A 21,116-nucleotide genomic window follows, 5' to 3' on the forward strand; every position below is an offset into this window, starting at 1 on the left:
TGCATTTCTTTCTGCCCACAGATGAACAATGGTAACATAAAACTGACGCCAGCAGAGACAACAGGTAGTAGTAGAAAACCTGAAGTGAACGCAACCACCTGATTTTCTGATTTCAGGAAAAGAGCATAGCACAGTATTTTGCAAGATCAGCCTCTTACAGCCTTCTGAGAAGCACGAGTTCAATGTTCCTTTTCTTTGTCATGTCACAATAAAAATATGTATTTATCCATACAGACGCATTCCCCAAAAAATTAGAGGAGTTTAGGAAGACCCTCTAGAACTTTCTTAATTGCTTTACCAGATTTGACCAGGCAGGCCTACATGAACCAACGAGTCTCAAACCAGGCCTGACCTTACCAAAGCACGAAGTCAACAATATCATTACACCTTCTCCCCAGAGTTTAAAAGGACCCTCCCAAAGCAACAGCCACATAGTGCAGGAGTGAATCAATCTGAAAGCCCTGGGAACGCCAAAGGTCTTACATATTTCTCAAACTGACCCAGTCCGGACAGTAGCTACTCACTACCACCTTTCAAGATTTTCAGTCTGAATCAGCATCCCTCAACCCTGCCATCTTCAAGGAGCTGTTAACTGCTTCTACTGAGACAGAAGAGCTCAGGACATTAATCAGTCCCCATGACTATGTAGTAACAAGGGCGAGTTGCAATGGCATCCTTCCTCACAAAATTCTACCTCTTCCATTTTATCAGTGAAAACTCCTTTCCATCTCAAAGATAAGAAGGAGAAAAGCTTTAAGGCCAGCCAATACATCCCAAGGCAATTCCATTCCTGTCAGATCTTGTTGCTTCAGCAAGTGTTACAAGTTGGTGACCACTGGCTACAATTATCACTGAGGACTAAGCTCCTTCTCTGTGCCTTAAAGGGTGCAGCATTTCTCTTTCTAGATCTTCAAAGGAATGATGCCACACTCACTCAGGAGCTGCTGGCAGCAGGACATAGTCTACAATAAAAGACAGCAATGAATTCTCCTGGAAGCAGCATACTCAGCAGCAGCACGAACTGCATAAGAATACTTTCATGTACAGAGCATTCCACTGAATTAAAAAATAGGGCATTGATTTTGTTATTCATTTTTGTATTTAACTCAATATTAATCTCTGCATACAAATGCCTCTTCCCCATCACCACTTTCTCATGCCTCAGCAGAATTTCTAGTCAGCAGCAGAAACAGATGTAGGTCCTAAGAACAAATCGATCAGCCTGCTACAAAGACAAACTATGTGAGAAGAGGGCTCTGAGTAGGTTGTCAGTCAAAGCCTCTGTTCTCATTTATCAGTGAGTACCTCCCTTAATCCACACATGAGGAGAACAGAGAAGAAAGCCAGCAACACTTACGCAAGGCATGCCACTCGTCCTGGCGGATTGTCTTGGTGATGTTGTAGGTAAGGTTCTTGGGAATGGTCGCTGAGGAGTAGTGGTACTTGATGTACGTGCACCGCTCAATTGCTCCTGGGAAGGGCAACATGCAAAAGAGAGAGTGCTGTTAAATGAATGCAACATCCTCCCAACTGTAGACCAGATGGTCTTGACAACCACAGTCAAAGGATAGGAGTAAAGCAATCCCTACCATCAGTCCACTGTGACAATGCTGTCTTTGGCCCATGACAAGCACAGGCTACCCATAGGATAAGCTCACATCCAAACTTAGGATACACAACAGGCCCCACAGTAGCTGCTAGAGTGCCTGCTTTCAGCATCAGATAAATATGCGGCAAATGGCCTCTTCATTCATTACTTTTCTCTGAACCAGGAGCTAGTAGCAGACATACCAATATTTACTTTGTAGAAATTGTAAATTCATGTCTTAGCTTATTGTGCAGTAATGCGTCTCAGTGCCCGTACTCCAGGAGATACACAAAGCAAATATCTTTGAGCTTTCCTTCAGTAATAAAAAACAGCACAGGAAAAATTATATATGTAGATAATGTACAAGTTTTCCCCTTCCACCCCACATCCAAGAAGCCAGACAAACATAAGGATATGTGACAGGCTATGGTATATCTCTTGAAGGTAACCAAACACTTTCATAGCAGGCTCAGAAACGAAATTTATTGGCACCTCTGAACAATGAGCCTCAGATGGTAACACAAATGGCTGAATTGGGCAATTTTTTCCCCCTGTAGTCAGGAATTCATCTGTGTTCCACAGAAAAAAGCACCATGTGCTGCTTCTGTTTGTCTTCTGGTCACATTATTACATTCTCCTTTTACAGCCACTTTCCTTCCTCTACAATAATGACACCTCCAGGCCCTGATCTCCTGGCACCTTCTCTACATAGTTAGCGCCCTTGGAGAAATGGGTCTGGCATAGCCTGATGCTTTCTATGAATTATAGCCTAGCCAAATTTCACATCTGATCAGAAATGTGTGATAGTGCAGCCGTTCTCACATTCATGAAAAACGGTAAGGTTTCCTACACACCTTTTGCCAGCATCCTCAAGTAAAACTGGTTTTATTAGACATTCTCTCCAAGCAGTCAGATTCAAAGCTCAGGAAAGTAATTTTTCCATTAATATTATGATATTTTGAATCAGGCCTTTAATAACTAAATAGATATCCTTAATGTGGTTGGCCACACTGTTTACTACTAGCTGCCACTGATCAGAGAAGCAGCTATGCTGGAAATGCTTTTATGTATTAAAAATACATTAAGATAGGCACTCAATAGGATAAATTAAATGAAGCAATGAATTATACAAACAAGAACAAACCCTATACACCAAGATGCAGGTAGAGAACACATACTGTTAGCCTGAACTGAAAAAGCAGAGCTATTAGCCTTATATTGACAACTCCAAGGAGTTAAATATGCCGCTAGAAATAGAAGTTCCTATCTCAGATTGTAAAATATTACTTGGCATGAACTCAGATCATACACCATAAATTCACAGCATAAATAAGAAAGTCCATGAAAGAAAATTTTTAGTTACATTGCAGTAAACTACCATCTTCCAAAGTTAGTGCAATACAAACATTTGAGGTCTTCATTGTTTGCTCCTCTCAAGCATTCTTCACATTCTGCCTTTGACAGCAATTATATTAGACAAAGCCAAATATTACAGGGGAAAAAGGCAAAATATTTACATATGTATCCGCCTGCCCTAACAGCGTGATGGGCTTCTGTGTGAGTCTGCACCATCTGGGCACCAAATGTATGCCCAGAATTAAAGTTTCAAACCAAGAATAGTATTTTAAAAATAAAACAACTAGTGTGCAAAAAATCTTTTAAAAAAGCCCCAAATCACAAACTTGCATTCCTATACATTTTCCTATCTGCTTTTGTTTAGCTGCTTTCATGGATCAGAAGCATTGGCAAGAAAGTGGAAAATGTTTATTTGTCAGACCAGGGCAGGCAAACAGGGCACAGAGCGTTGGCAAGAGCATGGCATGGTCGTTTCCACAGCAGTTCACAGGGAAGGGCTCTAAAGCCCTGCCAGCTCAGCCAGGGAGCAATGGTATCCACCCGTCAGAAAGCCCCGGCCTCTCCCATCTCTGCACCCACCACGACTGACGCGGTTCCCCCGGCAGAGCCCCGGTGGGAACACGCAGCCACCCCGGTGCTGGGCTGCCGGCCGTGCCCCGCTGCCATGGCTGTACCAGCCGGCAGCAGGGAGCTCCTGTGGGAGCTGTGCCGGGGAGAGGAGCTCCTGCGCTCAGTGACGGAGCTCCAGGAGGAGGTGAGCAGGCTGAGGAGCATCAGGGAGCGTGAGAGACAGACAGACTGCTGGAACCGCACCCTGCCTTCCATGGGACCAGACCCACAGGCAGACGGGCCGCACGACATGGAGGATTCCCCGTCCTCTCTCCGCCCGGCCAAACACCGCGACTTAAGGGATGGGGGCAATGGCGACAGGCTCCTGCCCGGTGCAGCAGGTGCGTCTCCTCCGTGACCACCCCACCTGCCCGTGCACAGAAGCTAGGAGGCTCTGCAAGTGGAACTGAACAGTAATGAGGATGATGGCTCATCTAGCATCGAGGTTTCACCAAGGTTAACTCTGCCTGTGCCCTGCATCCAAACTGCTTCCATAAAGAAAAAGGACGGGTCAGTGCCATAGGAGACTCCAGACTCCCTTCGGAAGGGAACAGAAGGCCCAACGTTGCAGACCGAACCCACTTATGGGAGTCTGTGTCCCAAAAGACGTGCTAGTGTGGAGAAGACGACTGTCGTGGCTGAACAGAGGAGAGCGTTTTTTGGAACTCAGGAAAAAAAAAAGAGAATTTATGACCTTGGGAAGGAAGGTCTGGCAATTCAGGAGGACTACAAGGAGGTTGTGAGCTTACGCAAGGAGAAAATGAGAAGGGCTGAAGCCCAGCTAGAACTTCATCTGGCTACCACCGTAAAAGACAATAAAAAATGGTTCTATAAATACACCAGCCACAAAAGGAGGCCTAAAGAGAATCTCCATCCTTTATGGATGCGGGAGGAAACGTGGCAACAAAGGATGAGGAAAAGGCTGAGGTACTTAATGCCTCCATTGCCTCAGTCTTTAATAGTAAAGACCATTTTTCTCTGGGACCCAGACCGCTGAGCTGGAAGACAGGGATGGGGAGCAGAATGAAGCCCCCATAATCCACAGGGAAATGGTCAGCGACCTGCTACACCACTTGTGTGTGTCTAAGTCTATGGGGCCTGACAGAATCCACCCCAGGGTACTGAGGGAGCTGGCGGAAGTGCTCCCCGAGCCACTTTCAATCATTTATCAGCAGCCCTGGCTTACCGGGGAGCTCCCGGTTGACTGGACGTTTGCAAATGCACAAAGGGCAGGAAGGAGGATCCGGGGAAGTACAGGCCTGTCAGCCTGACCTCGGTGCCGGGGAAGGTTATGGCGCGGATCATCTTGAGTGCCATCACACAGCACATACAGGACAACCAGGAGATCAGGCCCAGCCAGCATGAGTTTATGAAAGGCAGGTCCTGCCTGACTAACCTGATCTCCTTCTATGACAGGGTGACCCGCTTGGTGGATGAGGGAAAGGCCATGGACGTTGGCTACCTAGACTTCAGTAAAGCCTTTGACACCATTTCCCACAGCATTCTCCTGGAGAAACTGGCTGCTCATGGCTTGGACGGGTGTAACCTTCTCCGGGTAAAAACTGTTTACTGACTGGACGGACGAGCCCAAAGAGCTACATCCAGTTGGTGGCCGGTCACAAGCGGTGTTCCCCAGGGCTCAGTATTGGTGCCAGTTCTGTTTAACCTCTTTATGATCTGACAAGGGGATCGAGTGCACCCTCAGTAAGTTTGTAGGCAAGACCAAGCTGGGCAGGATGTTGATCTTCTTGAGAGTAGGAAGGCTCTGCAGAGGGTTATGGACAAGCTGGGTCGGTATGCTGAGGCCAACTGTATGAAGTTCAACAAGAAGTGCCGGGTCCTGCCGCTTGGATCACAAGGTCCCCGTGCAATGCCACAGGCTTGGGGAAGAGTGGCTGGAAAGCTGCCCAGCTGGAAAGGACCTGGAGGTGTTGGTTGACAGCCGGCTGAACACGAGACAGCAGTGTGCCCAGGTAGCCAAGGCGGCCAACAGCATCCTGGCTTGTATCCAAAACAGCGTGGCCAGCAGGACCAGGGCAGTGACTGGTGACTCTGCCCCTCTACTCAGCACTGGTGAAGCTGCATCTCGAATACCGTGTCCAGTTTTGGGCCCCTCAACTACCAGACGGACACCGAGGTGCTGGAGCGTGTCCAGAGAAGGGCAACAGAGCTGGTGAAGGGCCTGGAGCCCAAGCCTTGTAGGGAGCGTCTGAGGGACCTGGGCTTGTTTAGCCTGGAGAAAAGGAGGCTGAGGGGAGACCTTACCACTTTCTACAGCTGCCTGGAAGGAGGCTGTAGCGAGATGGGTGTCAGTTTCTTTGTCCTAGTAACAAGCAATAGGACAAGAGGAAATGGCCTCAAGTTGGACCAGGGGAGGTTTAGGTTGGATGTTAGGGAGAATTTCTTCCCTGAAAGGATCGTCAAGCATTGGAACAGGCTGCCGAGGGAAGTGGTGGAGTCACCATCCCTGGAACATTAAAAGACATCTAAGATGTGGTGCTTAAGGGCAGTGTTTATTGGAGGACTTGGCAGTGCTAGGGTAAAGATTGGACTCGATCTTAAAGGTATTTTCTAACCTAGCCAATTCTACAATTCTACATTTAAAGACTGTCTAAAACTAAGAGTACAACTGCATTGGCAATGGTTCAGTGGTGGGTGAAGTACAGGCAGAATTTTAGTAGTAAACTCTATGATTGCCTTTCTGGCCACACAACATATTCCAGCACTGTTCCTTCCCACCTCTAAATAACATGCTATTAGTTAAGAAACATGATTCCAACCAAGAGTTTGGAGGGACCAGAAGGTAAAGTGCTTTTCAGCGTACATAGTGAGATATGTCCTCCTTTTTTCCCTGCTTGTCTCTGAAATATGAGGGCTGACCACTGCACACACCCAACAGGGCTGAGTAGAGTACAGTGAATTCACTTGCACCTTGGAATTATCCTCACTACTTGTCTTACACAGGGAAACAGACCCACAGCTGAGACAGTCAAGGATGCTGCTCCTGTATTTTCACCCTTCTCTGAAGCATTAAGCATAGGTTCACTGCTGGTATATGTAAGTCTAGTTAATTTGTTGTTACAGGGTTCAAAATACTTTTGTCTAATCCAAGTTATTGGGCTCAATAAAGCCCTAAAGTGAAACACAATGGTCTATAATATAGTAGAGGTCAGTCTGCATGAGCTAATGGGCCCTTTTGGCTTTGTGCTGTTAAACCCTCCTGTGAACACTGGAGTTTATTACACTTGGGAAAATGTTCTTCAGAGTGTTTTAGATCTGTCTTCTATTAGCTTCCAGCACTTCAGTTATTTCAGACTCTAGAACAGCAGAAACTATGAGGGAGAGCATGAAGCCATCTTCATCCACATGACCACTGCTGATAGGAGAAGCATGCAGGATCTTACCAGGAATTTCAAGTTTTTTATGGCCCAAACTGACAATGTTTGTGATAGCTTGGCATTTAAACATTAGTTATTATCTAAACCTGCTCTCACAGGTGTAGAAGAGGAACCCTGCTGCGTTAATGCAACTGCATCAGCATACATCTAGCCGGAAGTGAGAATTAGATTTTTGAAACTTAGAAAAAGGCTTTCGTTTGCCTGGACCTAACAATAAAAATAAGGAAAAGGATGAGTTTATAGCAGTGAATTTCATACTTCATGATGCTTCCCTACTTGTTCCACACAAAAAGAACTAGGTTCAAGACCCTCAAGCACCCAGTTTCTGGAGGCCCCTGGGAGAGCAGAGTCGGTGAAGGCAGCAAGGATCAAAACTACTGCTCTCTTGTAAAGTCCTCTCAGAAAAACCCTAAGAAACCCTTACATTCAGATGAATTAATAGCTATGCTCACTCTGGTCTTTGGGGTGGGAGGGGAAGAAAGAGTAAGAAAAACCACACCACTTTCCCTTCCATCCCTTCAATAGGGTAAATGCAACTTATGGAGCACATCCAGCTTTCAGCTTTAACTTAGAAAGACCAAATGCAACTACAGGTGAACTCTGCACTTGGCTCAAATAACTGGGAAAGGCATTTATAAAGCAAACCAGTGAGCATGATTTTTTCACCTATGCAGCCGCCATAGCAAGTCTTACAGCTGGCCACAAGAAACACAAAACCACCACAAAGCTGCGCCACTTATAGATTCCATACTCCTCTGATCAAAAAGAGAAATGTTTGGCTGAAAATCCTAAGGAGAAGTGTCTGACTTCTAATAGAGTGCTAGGAAAGGGATCATTGAAAGATGCAACTAGAACCATGCAGAGCAGAACTCTGCCCTACTGTTCTCACATAAGCATAGATACTCACAGAGGATTCAGCAGCTGTAACTGTGCTTGGCAAGCCCCTGTTCTAGAAAAGTTCAGATGCCAAGTAAAATCGAGATAAGTAGACAAGGCTTCATCCAGAGCAGCTAATTCATGGCATCAAACACACCACTCCTCTTACTGATCCACTTACCTGCTCAGTTCACTCCCATATCTGTTGAGCATTGCTCCATACTACCACCTTATCATTATGTAACATTTCTTCTCTTCATTACAAGGAAAAAAACTGTGCTATAGCAGGAATATGACCCGAAAACACTGTGCAATTCTCTTCTATTCAATTTTCAAAACTGTCCTAATATCCTGATGTTAGTTCACTCGCTAGTCAAACTCAGCTCCCACTGCATTACTAGGGCTGTAAACACTATCCTGGTAGAGGCACCAAGCCATTTGGTAATGCAGAGGGGGACTGAACCATTCTCCCACTCCAGGCTCAACAGAGTGGAGATCAATTAAAAGGAAGGCCATGCTGTTGGTATCCACGCTGTATTTGTCTGGTGGGTAAACAGACAACTTTTTTCAGGACTTTTGGGCCAGTGTAAACACTCTTCATCACCAAGACCTCCCCTCCCCTGCCTTTAAGCATAATAATATTTCAACACTTTCAAACTACTCCAACAAAGTCTTTGCCCATGGTTAATTTAAGAAATAGAATGAAAATTCAAAATGCCAGCAGGGTATTAGTCACATCAGTCCTGAAATTTGCATCTCAAAAGTGCCCAGAGGCATTTGCCCTGCAAGGTCAGCTTGAGTTTTACAAAGGTGGTTGTCAAGTTTCAGGAATCTGCACTGTTACTGTGGTCATACAGTTTAGTCTTCTGCATAACACAGACCGACTCATCTGAGATCTGGCAACAGAAAATAGTCCTTCAGATGGTCTTTCAAGAAACTGGTTATCTGTGAGAGCAGTTAGGCAAGTGTCAGTAATATTTCAGATTCAGCCCAAGATGGCACACGGAAGAGTTACTTACATGGTTTATCTGACTATACTTCCCTCTTGCCAATGAGGGCTACAAGATTCCACATTTTTTCCCTCCTGACTTTCAGGGTTGCAGACTGTGGAACCATCCTTAAGGTTCAGGTAAAGATTAGTCCAATACCTGTGAATAAGTCACCTTTGGTAGTTGAAGGGCTCACAGCTACACATGAGAATTTCTCCCACACAGACTCCTTGCAGCAATCCTTGGGTAAGAGTGATCAGCAATCTCAGACAGATGCATGGAGCCAGCACCTTACTTGCTCAGGATGAACTATGACATGGCCATTCCAGACTTCACAACAAGCTAGCACTGACATGACAGTCCCCTTACTTTCCGTAACACTCAAATCTGAAACCAAGTGGTACCCATTCTTCTCTTGTATACGTATGTTGATTTCTAAGAAGGATCCAGCTGTACAGTTGTTATGTTATGTTTTGTTATGTTTCCTGCCAAGGCTTTTGATATGATGAGCTTCCCTGAAAAGACTGACGTGGATGTTCTGTGCCTTTGCTACCTCCAGGCAGTTTTTCCTTCTTCTGTGTTGCAGATACCTCTGGATGAACTGTTCATAGCAAGCAATTTATTCCATAAATTTCACCCTTTGTGTTAGCTCTAATTTTTACAAATCTGTTTGAGAATTACTACACACAGATTTCCTAGTAAAAGGAATCTTAGCCTCTGGCTTGCAAACTGCACTCACTACATGTATTTGCTATTCATTATGAGAAATTGCCTTCTGTATGAGACGTTGCCTTAATCCCATGGTTTGGTTACTGTTCCCTCAGTTGGGTGACTGTATCCATATCAAGCAGACAGAAGATGTAGATTAGTTATTTAGCCTCTAATTGTTTCACATTATCTTCAGAAAATCTGTAAAGCAGAGAAAGTTTATAGCTTTTTCTGAGCATAACATTTCAGTATGATTATAGCCCCTGGAAACTTTAGTTAGGGTTAGGATCAGGTTACATAAAGCAATTGCATGTGGCATATATCTGTTATATATAGAAGTCTTGTCTCCCTTTGAAGAGTTCATTGTTAAGTTGTAGTACCATTTTATGTAGCTTACAAACCAGCTGTGGCCATTCAGGCTGGTGCAACTTAAGAATTATCACCCTCAGCTGTACATGCTACCCTCAGTCTCTTAAATCATTTCATATTAATCATCAGAACTCCTCTGGAGGTACCTTAATGCAGGCAAGGTTGTTGCAGTTTCAGCATGCATTAACTGGTCAAACTAAACCCTGGAGGAAGGTAGGAGGAGAAATTAGGCTCTGCCTTGACCAGCTGCTATGACAGAATTTCAGTCAGATATGCTGACTAGTTAAAGAACACATTATGAGTAGCTATCTTCTTAGCGAAGCCTCTGCCGTCATTAGGAAGTATTGCAACACACTTAACAGGATTATTTCATTACCTCTGGAGTAATACTAACTATGAAAGTACTGGTTAGACACTTCTGCCAATCTCTAAATACATTAATGCCAAAAATGCATTAACTGTAGAATTATTTATATTAGAAGGGTCCTCTAGATGTCAACCAGCCCAAGCCCTTGCTCAGAGGAGGAACAACTTCAAAGCTAAAACCAAATTCAAAGATAGTTCACATTTCTCAGGGCCTTGTCCAGTCAAGTTTTAAATACCTCCAAGAATGGAGGTTCACAACATCTTTGAGCACCTGTTCAACCATCTGACCACCTTCATTATGAATTTTTTTCCCTCAATACCTAATCAGTATTTCCCATGATGCCACATGAATATCTTGAATACACAAATACCTAAGGGTAAAGGTCTACAAATCTAGGAAGAATATGCAAATAACATCACCTTAATCAACATGTCTGATGAATATTCATTAACTTATATGCATGCATAAATAGAAGCCAATGTTCTAATTAATGGAGCTCAAGATAGATTTTCAGCTGCAGCATGGGCCAAATTTTTAGAACAGATCATATTTGTTCCTGGCTGGCTCTGGCATCATCCTGAATTGATGTTAACTTGGGCTGCCAGTAGGAATCATTGCTACTTCCCTTAAAGTGAAACAACTTCTGGTACTGTTTGTTGCTTGCTGTGAGCTGCAAAGAAATTGGGCTGATGCCTCACTTCAGTTGATGAGTTGGGGATTGTGTCTTTTGGGTTTTAGACTAAGTTGCTAGCTCCTAGCTGCTACCTCTACAAGTGGGTAGAGGTGCACTATCAGCTTCTACTCACCATTAACAGGTTTGCATAGAAGTCAGAGAGGGATGTGAGATAGTCCCCTTCCCCATTCAGACACACACAAGGGTCACGTATTGAGAGAGACAATGAATATGTCTACAGTAACACAGCATGTATTGGGAGTGCACTTTTGAAAATGACCTCCTGATCACCTCTTAAAATTACCATGCTTTGGTTCATAACATGATGTGCTGTAAGACCATGCCAACTAGAATCTCCACAAATAAAGTGAAATTAGAAGATGTACCATTCAACTAATGGTACAAGAGCAGAGCCAGTCTGAAGTAACATCCCCTCCCTGAAACGCACACAAAGTGAATAATAGGTCCTAAGCACCAATTATTTCTTACAAATTCACCTCCATCGTACCACACTATTTATAAATGTAGATCTAGCCTATGGCTTGTGTTGTGGTTCTACAGTTAAAATCATCCTAGTAAGGACTGCCAAAAGGAAATTCAGCCGACTGACCATAGCTCTAGGAGACCCACCTGTAAAGACACTTTATCTACCTAGGTGGTTGATCTCCAAGACTGTAGAAGCATACAGAGTAGCCACCACAGCAAGAAGCACCGATCTGCAGTCGAGTTCCATAGAGCTGCAGCCATCACTGATATTGCTCACACCAGCCACTCACACACAGGTGGGCAAATAGTTTGTGGTTTGGGTTCATAGGCCAACTTGAAAAATTGGAAGGAACAGTGACACCAGGAAAAAGATAAATTAATGACAATTTCAGATCAATTGAAAAAAAACTTTTGTACAGCCATAAAACTGTAATAGTGTAATTTATTCTGACACCTTTAAAGAAAAACCTTTTAAAACTGTTATTAAATTGAAAGTCTGAAAAATGTATTTTGAGAATTTTAAAACACTAAGATTTTTCCTAAATTCATAGTGTTTTTTCCCAACTGAACCCATCAACCATATTAGATCAAGTTTCACAACTGGTTCTGCTTCAGATCCAATTTTCTGCATGAAAATAAATAACAGTTTGCTAACTGTACTTACTATAAACGTACTTACAAGTGCACTAGGCACCAATATCTTCCCTGCTGGGTAAAGTGCAAAAAGCCTCCTAGGCTGCTGGTGGCAAAGGGATATTTCAATAGCCAGAAATCTACAGTATCACCTAAACTCACTTTTTTACATGTAGATGGCTTTACTGACTACCAGAAAAACTAATTAACACGTAGCTTCAGCAAAACATACTCAGAATATAACAGTATCCTCTGTTTTACCTGAAGGAAGAGCTTGCTTGTATTCACCAAGTTGGCAACCACTGAAAGGATGAGACATTCATAAGATAAATATTACTTTGTCCCTGAAATGGCACATACCCAGGAAATACATTAACAGAATGTACAGCTTAAAGATTTTCATTAGGAAAGTGAGCAAACATTTTTTCAGTGACAAACAGAACCTTCCTGCTTGTTTTTCCTCCCATTTTTCTTTTACAGTTCATCTCACTTGATTTCCAAATGAAATCAGAGCCTCTAGCTTAGTAAAATTTGTTAGACAACGCTCAGCTGGTGAGGAAGTCTCATAAAACCCCAGCGAAAACATAGGAGGGGGGATGGTTGAAAGGATCCAACATACTGTACTATCTATACAGAAATCTGGTAATAAATGACAGTATGTCATTCCCATTTTTCCTAGGTCAACTGCAATGAAAACCTGGATCAGCACTGAAAGCGAGATGGCATTAGATCTCCGGAGATATGGAAAAATAATCAGATACAAAGTGCACATGAAATGGAAGAAATCCATGAAGCTTATGAATGTCCAGATGCACACAAGAGCTTTGTCACACGGGGGTTCTATGGTGACCAGATTCCATACATGGGACTTCCAAATATTTCAGACAAACATCTACTTATCAATTTCAACTTCTGTTTCCACAGCAAAATATCTAGATTTCTTTTTCAGCCACGGTGTGAGTAAAGATAGAGATACAGGCGTGTGTGCATGCACTGAGCAGACACCAACATTTTCAGAGTAGAGGAAGAAGAAAGTGCCTGAGCAGCTGTTGCCATACCTGTTCCCCACATGGTCTCTGGATATCCCAGCAAACAGCAGCTTGCTTAAAGCAACCAGCTGGCAGAAGATAAATATTCCACCCATGATAAGAAAAAAATCCAAGTATGAGACCAAAAGATGAATTTGCATTGGAAAGTGATGAGCTCACACATTCTCTCCAGGGACCAAGGAAAGGAGGCTGGCAAGGAAGCTGAAGCAAGAGGATGGTTATGAAACACTTTTTTACTTCAGCTATTAATAACAGTCTCCAAGCCACAGGGCACTTGAGAGGAGGAAGACATCTCCTTGCTTCTATTAATCTTTTTGTCCACCTATTTGCATTGGGCTGGCCACAGGGGAGAGGGGAGCAGAGCACGAATGAAAAGTTAAGGCTAAAAGGGCTGAAAAATATTTGCTCCTACTTGTTTGGAGGCAGAAATTAAGTGATCAATAAGAAGTCACTGACAGAGCAATTACCAGTAAAAACTTACTGATGACCCAATAGCTCATGGAACAAAGCATTATCTCAGCACTGCTGTTAAGCCAAAGAAAAAGCATAGCAAAGGATATGCTATGGACAGGTTTCTTTTATATGAACATATATATTTTGATTCTCATAAAAATACTCCCATGAAGCTTGGTATTTATTGAACCAGCTTTGAAACCTATTTCAGAGAGATGCCTGGGAAGCTGGTCCCAGACTGCCAAGAAGAAAATCAGGATGGGTCCACTGATACCACCAATTCTGTTGAGGATCTGTGATCACATGCAGTGAAGTCTGAAGATGCCTATCTCTGTACCTTGGAAAGCTATTTTATATGCTGTTTTACTACATAAATATGCCTTTCTATATGCATTTACTCCTCTTTACTTCTCAAAGTGAGAGGATCATAAGCCCTTCTCTGTGTCTCCATACTGTTAGTTTACAGCTAGCCCCACAAATTGCTGAGCTAGAGAAAGCACTTAACTACAACCTTAACTTCTGGATTCCCTAAGTTTCACTAGCCTTTTTTTATGCTGTCCCCACTCTAATTATTTCAAATAACTGTTAGGGTAGTGTGGTTGGAAGAAAGGCATTTTCAAGATATCAATTTGTACACAAAAAAGTACTTCCCAGACAAAGGTGCCCTGCAGTTATTAAATATATGTGCAATGTAAAGCTAACAGACAAGATCACCCCTAAGTGAGCAGTTTACCCTGTAAGTTTGTAACGTCTCTTGCCCCATAAACTCTACCAACTGAATATCTACTCAGATTATGCAGCCTGATGGACAAAAAACTACCTTGCAATAAACCTTGGGACTGTTTACTGGCAAGTAGAGACCACCAAATAACAAAGTTAGCATGTATAATGGCTCTACCAAAACAAGGAGTAGTTTCATGTTTGACCATGCTCCTTCCCTGCAAAGTCTTTTTCTGGGTTCTCCTTGTTCAAATTATTAACTAGTGGGTCACCATCACTAAATTACAAGGATGCTCCATCTTCCTTTGTAAAGGAGTATGCATTCACAGGGACAAAAGATTTCACAACTGACTGCCCCTTCCTTGCAAGGCCATTTCCTACACTATTGGAACTGGACATACTATTGCGTATCAGGGCTTGAATCAAATATAGGCCTTAAGAAATTAAATGTTTGTAGATATTTAAGAAGTAGTTCTTGACTAGTCAAACAAACTGAAAGACACAAGTAGAGGGGAGAGGAGAAGATAAAGAAGATAGTAAGACAAACAACTGTACCGTAAAAAACAGAGATGAGCTAAAGCACAATTTGGTCATACTCAAACCTATGAACCACAGATATTGTTAATCTCTCTGAAGCTGTCTGAAATTGTAAGTGGTTTCTCCCTTACAGAAGGAAATGATTCTTGAACTATTTGAAATAGGAAAGGTTGGTGGGTCATAAAAAAATATTTTTCCAATTGACTAGACTGTGCCCTTATTTATTCAGTGATGAGTTTTGCAATGCCATCGTATGTCCTTGTGTCTAGAAGGCTTAGACATTAAGTGTGTCTTCACAAATGCTACAATAATTCATTTTTGGTGCTAGCATCAAGTTCTGGCAGCACTGAAACATACTTAAGTCAACAACTTAGGTCTAAAATCTCAACACAACTACACACACTCTGCACCAAATAAGCAACACATTTCAGTGGCTGAAAATATTGAAAGGATAAATGCCCTTGTATGGGGGTAGAGGGGGCCAGAAACTGAGAAGTGACTAGCTTACCTCCAGCCCCAATCCTCCCTTTGCTTACGTCCAATACAAAACTGTGAGGACCAGGGTATTCCAAGCTACAAAAAAGTTAGTAATGAGAAGACCTATTCCCAGCAGAGTCTTCAACTGGGAATTAAGTTGCTCTAGCCAAATCCCAAAGGCATCTAGATTCCAAACACAATAGCTAAGATTCATGTCATTTCTTTTAAGACACGTGTAAGATTTGCCATTTAATGCAGAAATAAGAAGTGGCAGAAGCTAGCCCCGCTTATGAAACAGAGAAGCAAAACAAAGTAAAGAAAATCCAAGTAGTTCTAGTAGCTATTACTTTTTTAACATGCCAACGAAAGTTACAGGTTCTTGTAAAATCATGTGAACTTAGACCCAGAGTTTGTGCGTATTTAAATGGAGAAAGACTCTTCGCATCTTGTAGATGCAAACGTCTCATCCAGTAAACACATGCCTACTGCTGGGTCAGCGCAAGCTTTTGCTGCTGCTGTTCGGTTTGGGGTTTTGTTTTTTTTTTTTTGCAGGAAGAGGTAGATACTGCTTTGCTTTGAGAGTGTGTTGTGGTACAATGTTCCTTTGCGTATAACATCCTCTTACAATTTGGTAAGAGCAATCTAGCACTTCTCGCATCTTCCTGTCTGAAGCATCAAATCAAATGAGAGGGTCACAGTATGAAAGTCTTCCATTCACTGCAGCGTAAGACATTTAGTCCAGCTTGCCCTGGCCAGAACATTTCTGCTGTCTGTCAAGGATTCATAGCTTGAAAGACATGCTTCAAAATGTACTGCACATCATTAGTTAATATTACTGTATTGACAGCAGCAAGCATTATCTGTAAGGCAAGCAACACACTGCTGAAGACATTTGTCACTATCTATCTCATCCCACCACCCCTATGCCTGAAAGCCCAGAAGCAGCCCACTGGGGCTTATAGCCTTAGTATTATTCAGGCCTTTACAATTCAAGGACCTGCTTTATGATCCTCATTCTGACAGGGGAGAGGGTCAACCATATCCCAAAAGACCCATCACCATACTTGGGACCAGAGAGGACAGCACTTCTAGCACCACTTGCAAGGTACAAAATAGCTTTTTAACTCCACATTGGAATTTCACATTTTGATCATTACTTCACATTCGTAAGGAAGGGGCTATGTAAACAGGCATTTACTCTGACACTTTCAACTCCAGATTTATCTTCTTTTAGTCTTTACTCTTAGTCTGAGCGGAGTAAGAAATGCCTGTGTCTCAGTAGAATCTGATAATGCCCAATGGGACAGAGGTGCTCATGAGGCAAAATGCCATACAAATACAGTGAACAGAATATGTGCCCTGGAAAACTTTTGCTGTTCCTGTTTTATACCTTCCTTGCCCATCTAGTTGCTCATTTTATTTAATATACAATTCTTTAACTGTAATGTTTTAGAATTTATTAAATCTATGATTCAGCATCCTATATTCTTCTGAACTCTTATTTTTATCTGTACAAGTAATTCTAGATCCAAATGTTATTATAGACCATTGCATGCTATTAATGCTTTACTTTCTATTCCAATTACTACTCTAACAATACCTTGCACAGTTTATTTCTCAATAATATCTCAAAGCATTTAATAAAGACAGTATTGCTGACTGGCATGAAGTCACATACTAGTCCCTCCAAAAAAAAGTCAGGCCTATTTCCTACCTGCGGACACTACAATCAACACCTTCTGCAATTGGTCTAAATGCAGACTCTAATCCATCATTCTATTAACTATAAAATTATTTGAGAGCTCTATTCACCCCTCCAAACATCCCAATTAAAAATTAAGGCAATAAAAATGCAGATAGCAAGTAATCACTGCTTGTCCCAAGTTAGGGACCAGCATCTTATGACAATCTGGAATTCTTCCTACACTAAATTACAACATGGCTTTGGAGAATGACTGGCAAGATGTTAACCTACTCCCTAATTTTCTTTCTTCTTATTTTGTCAGGGGCCATGTTCAGCCTCTCAGACTACAAAAGCATGAGGCTTCAGTTCACTGACTGCAGGATCAGGTGAAGAAGATCCAGGAGGATTCTTAACATGCCTCCACTGGACCATCGGCCACTCTGATGAAGGGTACAAAAAGAACACGTCAACTTAATGGAAAACACATTCTTTGGAAAACATCCAAACCTTTAAGAAAACATGCCATTAGCTTTATTTTTATCCCTTAGGGTTCCGCAATATCAGGTTTAATTACAACAATTGTGACAAAAATCATGGTAAAGAGATATAGCTGCAAGCTGATCTTGCCCAGATGTTCCACCACCAGGGTAAGAGCCAAATGCAGCCCTAGGAAGAAACTGCAGTACAATCTCAGTGAGCAAATTATATTCAAATCAATTTCAGCAAAAATATTTCTAAGTACACCCTAACTCAAAAGGAACAAGAGATTAAAGTGGCAGGTACACGGCTGAGATTCAGGGAAGAACTCCCAGGACAAGGAGACTTAGGAAGGAGAAGGAAAAAGCTAGTCTCCTACTGCAGTAGAAATGCAGTGAGGGTAGACAAGAGCCAGACTCTCTGGCAGAACAGTCAATGCCCCAGACTGTCATACAATAGATTTGTTTCCATTGCTGGAATCAGCTAGAAGCAAACACTAACACGGCCTCCTCTGGCAACTGATTAGCATGATCATGCCTGAAGAAAATAGCACCCAAACGTACATGGTTAACAGGATGGGTTACAGTACTTATGCTTATAGCTACACAACTGTGCAACAGGCAAGCAAACAGGAGCTAGCAGCCCAGAGCTCTAAAAGAAAAAGGGAGAGGAATAAAAGACAAAATAGCCCAATTTCTGGAATAGATAACATTATCCTGCGTCTTTGTATAACTCATTTGCAAATGTGATAGATTTTACACCTTAAGGATTAGACAGCTTTTCTAAAGATACCTACAGCAGCTGCAGGATACAAGTATAACCATTCTCAGTACAGAGATACAGGTTTGGTAAATACTCCAATCCTGGGATACCAGAAAGTGAACAGCTTGAACTTGCATCGATGTGACTTCATCCACACAAGAGAGAAGCTTTTGCCGGGAGCCTGCACAGGGGTGAGACTGGATGTCAGCACTTTGTAATAGTTTACATTAAAGAAGAGATACCTCTGCAATACAGAATCCCAGAGGTTTAAAAATTATCTTTCCAAAATTAGTGAGCAAGTGGCCCAGAATCCCTCAGCAGGCAGAAACCAGAAAATTATAGGTACTATTTCCCACCTCCCAGCAAACATCTTTCCTACAGAAAAATAACTAAGTTACCTTAAGAAATGAGAAATAACAGTATTCATTCATTCCTCCACAGCTTTTCAGCTACAGAAGAAAGATTTGGCTATGAAATTGTGTGACAATTAGTTACTTTAAAGAAAAATACGCAGCAGTCCATGTCACAGAGTGTAATATTTAAGGACACTTAGGTTGTCATCATAAGGAGAGAACAAGAGAAAATACCTTTGTTCTCCATTTATATTTCCTACAGACTTGGTGACATTTACTGTATTTCAGCAGTGCTGTGGCAGTGCCTAGGAGCCTCAGTCTTGGACCACATTCCCATGAGGCCAGGAACTGTGCAGTCATGAAATTAAAACTGTCCCAGACCAAATTCCTTTACCATTTCATAAGAGTTTCAAGTCTTCAGTAACATACCTAATAAGCTGATTTTATACTGGGGTGGGAAGATGTACCTTAAAAAAAACAGCTGTATATATTACCAATATACAAGGTCCAAGAAAAGACATAACCAGGTAAAACTGTCTCATGTTCAACCATACATCTCACCTACCCACATGACCTCATTACGCTCCACTATGTGTCTCACCTACCCACAGGAGTTCTTCCTCGAGGACAACCCTGTATTATACCAGGGCAGAAAAGAGTTTGAAAGAGTCCTGGTTGTTTAGAAGACTTAGCATCCTGTGCCCCAAGAGGAAGCAAGAATATGTATGTTCTTGAGGTCCACAGGGAAGGTAGTATATGATCATGTAAGCTGCAGATTGCCTGTACAGTCTTCTTCGAGCCACAACATGCTCCTCTGACTTAATCACATGCCTTTTGCCTGATTAGGACAAATTAAGTCTGAGGTTTTGATCATTCTGCATCCCCAATTCCATGCCACAAAGTACAAAATCAGTAAAGGGGTTTACTGCAAATGATTGCACATGACCCATGGCAATAGCATAATACTTGCAGCATTTCAGCACTAGACTGCTCTGCAACTTCTCACCACTGACACTGCAGAACCAGAGACCCAAATACGCTCCTCTGGGCATCAAACTGAGCGTGATTTCCTCTCAGCTATTACTCCTAATGCCATAAAGTGAATTGAGTAATACCATGTGGCCTTTGTGCATGACAGCTGAAGGATGGTATTCTCACTTCTTATAGTAAAAGAGCAGACTCCTGTCACTACATACTCTTAAGAGACTTTAGAAGGAGTTTGATTTTTTTTTTTTAAGCTATGCTAGATATAGTCTGTTACTTATGTCTATCTGGAGAACATTGATACCTACTGGATCCTCAGCCTATGTTAGAAGGGACAGGGATAATCACTAGACTGCCTTGTCAAAAATTGGTACCTTCATACTTGCAGGAACATGCACACTTGCAGTTGTGCTGCATCAGGAATGCAGTCAGATAGTCCTAAGCAGGGAGAGGAGATATCCACACATGAGCTATACTGCTCTGCCACACCACGTCAAAGCATGATGGAAGGTTCTGAAAGCATCTTTCCTTGGGGTTAGGGCTATACTGCTCCCACTCAGAAGGAAAGCAACAGGAAAATTCCAAGTACTGTCCTGCCAGAGACTACATAGTGGGTCTTGGCAGGCAGACCCAGTCTCCTGTGTCATAAAATACCCAATCAGAGGAAGCACAGCTTGTTTGCAAGGTTGCCAGATTAAAAACAAGTATCCCTTTCACTGGTTTAACTTTTGGTTCCTTAGCCCTGCTGTTCATGTCTCTGAACTAAAAACAACACTCACAAGCCATGAGTATTTAGGAGGGGACAATAGCTTCTCCCTATTCCAGAAAAGAAAATTTAGTGACCTGCACTATTTAGCATGAACCCACACCAGATTATTATGAAATTAGTTAGCAATAAAAACTTATTTTATGTATAAAGGCATTTTAAAAGATAAATAAGTCAGGCTCCAAATTACCATTAAAATTAACTTCCATTGATGCTCTGCCAGGGCTGCTTAACTAATGTTCTCTGCAGAAGTCAAGTGTATTTATTGAGTGGTATCAATCAACATGAACCATTGTGCTAGTTGCTTCATCTGGAGATCAGAGGGTTTTATTTTAAGGAGAGCAGAAGAATGCAGCACCACTAAGGGTTCCCCCTTCTGCATCTCTCTCTGTTTCCAATACATAGTCTCTGGCATGACTAGTATTCTTTCACAAGTAGAATTCTGCATTTAAGTAACCACCGACCATAAAGGCAAAGCAAAAATTCCCATCCTCTGAGAATTAAAGCTCTGAACAGAACAGCTCACAAACCACGGAAAACTGAAGTTATATTACAAAACTATCACACAACTAACTATGGCTGAGTGATGTTCAGGTGAGTGGATGCAGCTTGTGCTGGTTTCTTTCCCCATGACTCCCTGGCAAGAAGACAAATCTCTTTTCAAGGTGGCTGCCTGTTTCTTTCATACATTTACAAGCAGCACTATTTGATCTTTTTCAGCCCTGTTCCTTGTCAAATATCAATTTGAGAGAGCGTGATGCTTATATTTTCCTCAGCTTATAAACCACTCAATTTTTTGATT

The 21,116-nt window shown here is 42.3% G+C and overlaps 1 protein-coding gene across 1 annotated transcript in view; it reads right to left on the minus strand.

Moving 5' to 3' along the window:
- Window positions 1-21,116, minus strand: part of TMEM178B (transmembrane protein 178B) — a 237,235-nt gene that overhangs the window by 168,622 nt on the left and 47,497 nt on the right. Inside the window, exon 2 of the mRNA XM_055712386.1 lies at window positions 1,358-1,471. Coding sequence (XP_055568361.1) covers window positions 1,358-1,471 — 114 coding nt within the window. The remainder of the gene's footprint in view (window positions 1-1,357; window positions 1,472-21,116) is intronic.

The sequence above is a fragment of the Falco cherrug genome, chromosome 5 (assembly GCF_023634085.1).
Source record: "Falco cherrug isolate bFalChe1 chromosome 5, bFalChe1.pri, whole genome shotgun sequence".
NCBI lineage: Eukaryota > Metazoa > Chordata > Aves > Falconiformes > Falconidae > Falco > Falco cherrug.